This window comes from Petaurus breviceps, unplaced genomic scaffold (genome assembly GCF_028583685.1).
Source record: "Petaurus breviceps papuanus isolate PSGF00001 unplaced genomic scaffold, PetGlider_PUasm1.0 186, whole genome shotgun sequence".
Classification (NCBI taxonomy): domain Eukaryota; kingdom Metazoa; phylum Chordata; class Mammalia; order Diprotodontia; family Petauridae; genus Petaurus; species Petaurus breviceps.
The window spans coordinates 2,704,732-2,711,572 of record NW_027185798.1 but is presented as its reverse complement, the minus strand read 5'-3'; the positions used below and the strand labels follow the sequence as shown (position 1 = coordinate 2,711,572).

Genomic DNA, 6,841 nt, shown 5'->3' with positions numbered 1-6,841 from the left:
TGTGTGTGTGTGTGTGTGTGTGTGTAGAGGAGGAAACCCAGACTATTGGAAGGAAGTGACCAAGCCAAGGTCACACTGGAGGTAAGCAGTGGGTCCATGGGTTCGCTCCCCCTCCCTGGATAATGTAAAACGACGTCATTAAGATTCGAGGTCCCCTCTAGCCCCGAATCTGTGTCCCTTGGCCTCCAATTTCAGGGCCCTTCCTTTGCTTGTGTCAGATAAAAGTTTATAGAAACAATGGAAGAAAGGGTTTGGGGAGCCCTACTCACCGACTCTACCCTGACTTTCAGCTCCGTCTAAATTGATGGGGGGAAATAGGATTTAACATGTAGCTGTGAACTCAAGTTTTAATTAAAGAGACAGCCACAAAGAAGGTTTTTGAGAAGCTCCTCTTTCCCTGCTCCACTCCCAGCCCAAGCGAGGTTAATCAATTAAGGGGCTGCTTAAAAGCCATTAACAATAAGCGACTCGGTTCCACTGTGTATTTTTCTCAGTGGGCCACATGCCCAGGTCTGTCTGCGAGTTTCTTTTTTGGCCAGAATGACGAATTCTTCCATTCTTCCTTCCATTCCGAGGAGATAACTTTGCACTGTTTGCTGCAGCTGCGAATGAAAGCCAGGCTGCAAAGGAAGCAGGGAGCAGCCCCGGCCTGTCCCCACCCTCTCCCCACCCCTCCCCCACTCTAGGGTGGGGGGAGGGGAAGAAAAAAGGGGAGGGCACAGAGACAAGGAGGGTCCCTAGAGAAGGGCAGTGGGGTCTCGGGAGAACAGGAGCGAGGAGAAAAACACTTGGAAAAGAAATGCTCTTTGATTGATTATAGAATTAGGTTCAAGTGTCAGTTTTTCCAGCCTCTGTCTGTGAGACCTAGGACAAGTCATTTAACCATTCAGAGCCTCAGTTTCCCCATTTGTAAAAACTAAGGGGACTCATTTCTGAGATCCCTTCCAGGTCTGCATCTTCCGGCCTAATCCTGAGATGAAATGGTCCCTCAGGTTTCACCCAGGTCTCTCCTACCCTAGGCTAAGCGGCGTTAAATTTACCCCCAGTCTTCTTTTCCTTCAGTCGGCCCCTTTAAAGGCTTCACTGACTCAGCGAAGCTTCTCCCTCAGGTCGCTTTTTTTTATGAATGAAAAACGTCCGAACCACATTATGTAAACCAGAGCGCGGTGATTGGCCCGGGCCCTCTGTGCATAAATTATGTAAAACGACCCCTCTCCCCCGCCGAGGAGGCGGGTCGGGACATGCGGTCGGCCCAATCCCCAGCGGGGCTGGCGCGCCGGCCCCGCGCCATTGGCCCGCTGAAGGGGTAAACAAGCGCTGATGGACAGGCACGGGCGGGGCTGCGGGCCAATGGGAGAGGCGGAGAGGCGGGAGGAGGGGGGCCGGGCTGGGCTCGGCGGGGGGCTGCGGAGGCCCAGCCAGTTCGGGGGCGGCTGCTGCGCTCGCTGGGCTGGCGGCTGCAGCGCCCGAGGGAGCTAGGCGGCGAGGCGGCCCGATAGCAGCGGCAGGGCGGCGCGGGCGGGCAAACGGGCTTCGGGACAGCGCCGAGCCGGGCCGGGGCCAGGGACCAGTGCGAGTGAGGCGGGCAGCCGGCCGGTCGGAGCCCCTGCCCGGAGCGCTCCTTTCAGGCGGGAGTGCGCGCAGGCGGCGGGGGCGCGCGCAGGTGAGACCCGGGCACGCGCCCAGGTGCGGGCGGGGGCGGGGCCGCGCCTCCGGAGAGGGCGGGGCCTAACGGGACCGGGGGCCGTAACGGGTCTGCGTCTGCCGGTCACGGACATGGCCTCGGACCCAGCGCGCAGCGCAGCCTGGGGGGCAGGTGAGGTGGGGGGGGGCGGCCAAGCGGGAGGGGGTCCTGGCACCTGGGCGGGGGGGGGGGGGGGGGGGGGGGGGGACGGCCAGGGGGGGGGGGGTCCTGGCTCCTGGCCAGGGGTGCGTCGGGGGGCCGGGGAGAGTGGGGGCCTGCGGAAGGGTCAGCTGGCAGTTTGGGGGCTCCTGGAAGCCTCGGGGATTTGGGGGCGCTAAGGGAACCAGCTTGGGGGCTTTTGAGGGCCCCGAGAAGAGTCTGTGGGCCACCTCGGGGCTCGAGAAATTTAGGGGTTCCCGGAGTCGATCTGAAAGGAGGGTGAGGGCTCCCTGAGAGACCTGATGGGAATTGGGGGGACATTAGGGCAGTTGGGGGTTCGTGGAGTGATTGAGAAGGGGTGGAGGGCTTCTCTGGCAGCTTGAAGGGAGTTGGGGGATCCCTGGGGGGCCAGGGGTTGAACCTGAGTGCGAGGTTGGGGGGAGCCCGAAATGAGATGGGGTGCCTGAGCACCAGGGAAGGTTGAGGTCCTTCAGACGTGGCTCGGGGGAGGTCCCCGGGGACCTGAGATTGAAGTACGATTTAGGGGTGCACAGGTTTGAGGGGGTAGGGGAGACTGGGGTGATGACCGAGCTGGACGGTACCCAGCAAAGCGAAGAGACTTTGAAAAGGTTCTCGGGTCGGGAGAGGGGCTGCCCAGGTTCAAAGCCGTGGCCGGGGAGCCGAGCTTGGGGGCCTGGCTGTCAGGCCCCATTTTCTGGGGGGGCTTTCGGGCCGAAATTAAATTTGGAAGGCGGTGCGGCGGGGAGAGAGGCCACTTTTGTGGGGATGCAGCGGGCCAGACCCCCGCACCGCTAAGGTGAACGTGGGAGAAGATCAGCCGCGGTTGCGGCTGCAAGTTTTTATGAATGTGGGTGACTTTATGAATGAAGCGGGTTTCTTTTTCCTGCTCGCCATACACCGCCCTCCTCCCTTCTCCCCCCTCTGTCAGTGTGTGTGTGAGTGTGTGTGTGTGTGTGTGTGTGTGTGCGCGCGCGCGTGTGTGTATAGCTTTGAGCTTTCTGCCTAAAACGGGGAGGGGGAGGGGCCGGGGCCGTGCCTCAAGGCAGTTAGTGAATTGGAGGTGGGGGCGGGGGCACATCGGAAGGAGTTTTCTTGAATGGGGAAAGCTGGGAATTTGGTGGAAGTGTGTCTTGTTTTGTGAATGGGGCCCTACGCTAGGGATCCAGTTACAGTCTCTACCTGCTGCTGCTGCTGGCTCTGCCATTCATAAAAGCAAAGCCAGATTTGTGTCGTGGGGGAGGGGACCTTAATTGGACTGTTTGACTGTTAGTTTTCTTGGGTGCAAAAAGAAGGAAGTAGTTTGAGCTCCAGAAGGAAAGCTTGCTTACATTCAAAGTAATTAATTTAAACAAAAAAAAATGGAGTTTATTTTCTGGACGCTTAACTGTTAAGATCTGCTTAAGAGAGATTACCTCCGAATCTGGAAAATATCTTTGTATTTCATGGTGAAGGATTCTGTAATGTATTTCATAATAAGACTAAAAATATCTCACCGCCCTTGTCCCCGAACACACACACACACACACACACACACACACTTAAACTATAGAGTGTGACAGATTGTGGAAAGTGGGAAAGAAATCGTCGAATTCTTTTATGTTCTGCTAGAGCATTTGAGATTTTTGCATAACCTTTGGAAACATTGGAGAAGGAGGGAGGGAAGGCTGAAAGTTTTCGTTCTGTGTGGATAGAGAGGGTTTCTTTTTTCTTATTTTTTTTCCCTTGCAAAGTTATGAAATGTGCGTTGTGCTTTGTCCCTCCCCTCCCGCCTTCCCATCCTTGGCTTGTATTAATAGCTGATTCTCATTGCCAATAATCAGAGAGGGGAATGTGGCAGCCTTGGGATTCTCCATAGTTATGAACATTTCATCTGCTTTTATAACAAGTATTCAAAGCAATCTCATGGTTATCACCTACTGGAAAATTTATTATTTTAACTCGATAGGAAAATTGTTCCTTAATCGAGGGAAAGCTAAAATTGTAATTGAATAAATAAAGCAAAATTCTTTCCCTTTCTTGGTTGCTTTTTTTTTCTGCCTTTAGAATGTATTGGAAAGAATCTTCTTAAAATTATGGTTTTATTTTTTCCAAATTAAGGTAGCTATCTGATGATTCTCATCTTCCCTTCTTTCAAATCGCCTAAAGGAGTTTTAATTTAGTTTCCTTAATGCCTGTTAACCAGAAATTAAATTCTGCTTAATAAACAACTACATTTGTGAATCTGTCAGCTCACAAGCCTTTTGAAGTGCAAAAAAGCCCTTGGAAATTTGTCTAGTGGTATCCATTCCATAGTTTTCTTTGAACTGGTCTCTGCCGTTTATATCACAAAGGTGTGGCCCCTGCACCTACTCTGATGGCTTAGAGTAGATTTGGAAGCCAAAAGTCAGGAATGAGAATGGATTGAAGTGAGATAGTTGTGTTGTTGAAAAAATTAGGTGCAAACATTTTCCTGTTAAATGTTCATGCGAGATGCTTTTTCTCGGTAGTTGACTTTCAATTTGGCAATCACTGAATGCTTGAGCTCGGCGTTTCTTTGCTTCCTCCACTAGCTAGTCTCTGTCAAGATGCTACTTGTCTATAAATAACCACTATAAACACCCTCACTACCATTTCACGATGACCTTCGATGAATGCTTTTGAAATGTGGATTCTTCCTCCCCCCTCCCGGGCTCCATTCCCGACTTGTCAAAGGGTAGCGAGCCTCTGATTAAAATCAGTCTAGGAAAAGACAGGATAGGCAAATAGATTTGTCTTTTAAATGTCGTATTTTTGATGCTTTTAATCAAGCACAGAAGTTAGTGGCTGTAAGAGACCTTTGAGAGTCACCAAGAAAGGGGATGTTCTCTTGGAGAGCTTAAAAAAACCCTCGGCTTAGAATTCTTTCTCTCTTTCTGTTTCTCAGTTTGAAATCTGCGAGATTCCCATAACGACCGAACCCCTTTAAACCAGGAGTTACTCAATGCTGAAACCTTTCAGAGGGATATTGAAGACATTTGAAGCACAATGGATGGTTTTTATGATCAGCAAGTCCCTTTTATGGCCCCTGGGGTAAGTTTATGTGGCCTTTTGTTTGCGTTTGGAGTCCTTCAAATGGGAGCCTTCCCTTTATGTAGTTAATGGTGCCACCTCTCTCCAAAGCCTGGTGCTTCAGGGGAGGCTTTAGCTTGCCACTCTTCGCTTCTTTCAGAAATCACACCCTGAGGACTATCGAGCAAGGCCTGTGATTGACAGAAAGAGAAAGTTCTTGGACACAGATCTGGCTCACGATTCCGAAGGTAGTGTGCTGGCCTGTATTCTAGCATCGCCTAAACCGAGCAGGGCAGCAAGGAGACTTCTCCTTTTCCCAAGTAGCTTGTAACTTCCTTTGTCTTCTTGTTATTTTCAATTCCAGAGTTGTTTCAGGATCTCAGCCAACTCCAGGAAGCCTGGTTAGCTGAAGGCAAGTTTCTCTGCTGTCCATTTTTTGCATGCAAAATATTTGACTGCACATTTTCATGTAAATGTAAAGGTCTAAATTGTGTTTTTCCCCCCCAGCACAAGTTCCGGATGATGAACAGTTTGTCCCAGATTTTCAGTCTGATAACCGTAAGCACCTTCCTACTTATTGTTTGTTGATCTCCTTTGAACTCTCAGTGATAAAAAAAAAAATAATAATCCTTGCTGACCTTTGTATACTCCTTCACTGTTGACAAAGCACCATTTGTTTTCTAGGCATCCTAACATATCATCCAATTACTGATGGAATCACTAGTAATGTATCACTTAACTGCAATGTTTGGGGAATGGGCTTAGTTGAATTTTTTTTTGCTTAACACAGACAACACAGTTTCATACCTTAGTCATACTCCAATGTCTCATTGTAATGTGGCAGCAAAATTGTGTTCTCAAAGGCTGCTCCTGCCAGTGCAAACTCTCACAGGTTTTCCCAGCTTGGGGAGGAGAGAAGTCTTTGAGGACTGGCCCAGGGATCAATTCCAAGGGTGTTGTCTGAGGCCCAGCTTAGCTAGCTAAGTTTGCTGTTAAAGGTTTGGGACCCTGGCAATCCTTAAAGGTATAACAGAATTTCAAAGGGATTTTACGGGAAGGTAATCCCACTGAAGCTATTTCTAAAATGTGTACCCTGGAGTCAGGTACCATAATCATCTGAGGCTCTTGTAGTGAGGGTCTCAGGCCTTGCTGAACCTCCCTTGATTGCTGTAGGCAGGTAGTGAAGATTGGGACATCATACAGGCACCCATTCAAGGCTGTCAACTGCTGGCTTTGGGGGGTCTATTGAATCTCTGCCCCCAGTTCATTTTCTATGCATGTCTTTCTCTGACAAATGCCCGAGCCCTCCCCACCCCCCAAATCCTGGGTAATCATTGTTTCATTCTGCGACAATAAAGGCCATTGGGTCTTGTTTCTGCCTTGACATTAAAGGAGCTTGAGCGCTGTGGTGCATGACCACATTGCTAGGGCATTTGCTTCTAACCCTGCTGCCCTTGCTCTGTCAAAGGCAGGGCTCTCCAGATTTCTCATTTGCAGTTTTTTTCCTTAAAATGAGCACTAATTGTTCATTACATCAGGGGTAATAAAACATAATGGTGAAAACACAAGGCAGCTCTTGGTGCACAATGAGATGGTTCCTTTAGCCCTCATTTTTTCACTGCTGCCCTCAACAGGTTTGGTAGCTTTTATGGGCCAAGAGGCCGTCAAGGACAGAGCCTGCTGATGAAATTTGAGCAGTGCAGAGCTGCTCGAGAGAGCATTAGTCACCAGCAAGTGAGCACGGCTAAGAGAAAATGGAAGAAAATGGTGCCCCTCTGGAGAGTTGCATCATGGAGAAAATCATAGCTCTTAGTCATCGTTTGTGATAGCAAACACCTGAGCCAGGCACAGATGCAATTTCTCCCTGTCTGCCTAGGAAATGATCGAAGGGTGTGTGTGTGTGTATGTGTGTGTGTGTGTGTGTGTGTGTGTGTGTGTGTGTGTGTGTGT

General features: G+C 50.2%; 1 protein-coding gene across 3 annotated transcripts in view; it reads left to right on the top strand.

The window, feature by feature from the left end:
* Positions 1 to 1,441: 1,441 nt before the first annotated feature.
* ETV5 (ETS variant transcription factor 5) overlaps positions 1,442 to 6,841 on the top strand; it is a 69,726-nt gene continuing 64,326 nt past the window's right edge. The window contains exons 1-5 of one of the 3 annotated variants that reach the window (XM_069089375.1): positions 1,442 to 1,663; positions 4,767 to 4,912; positions 5,052 to 5,139; positions 5,256 to 5,303; positions 5,399 to 5,449. In XM_069089375.1, the coding sequence (XP_068945476.1) occupies positions 4,868 to 4,912; positions 5,052 to 5,139; positions 5,256 to 5,303; positions 5,399 to 5,449 (232 nt within the window). In that variant the 5' untranslated portion in view covers positions 1,442 to 1,663; positions 4,767 to 4,867. Of the gene's footprint in view, positions 1,664 to 1,713; positions 1,817 to 4,766; positions 4,913 to 5,051; positions 5,140 to 5,255; positions 5,304 to 5,398; positions 5,450 to 6,841 lie in introns of those variants that run through there. The other 2 variants (XM_069089377.1, XM_069089376.1) reach the window with 2 other exon arrangements.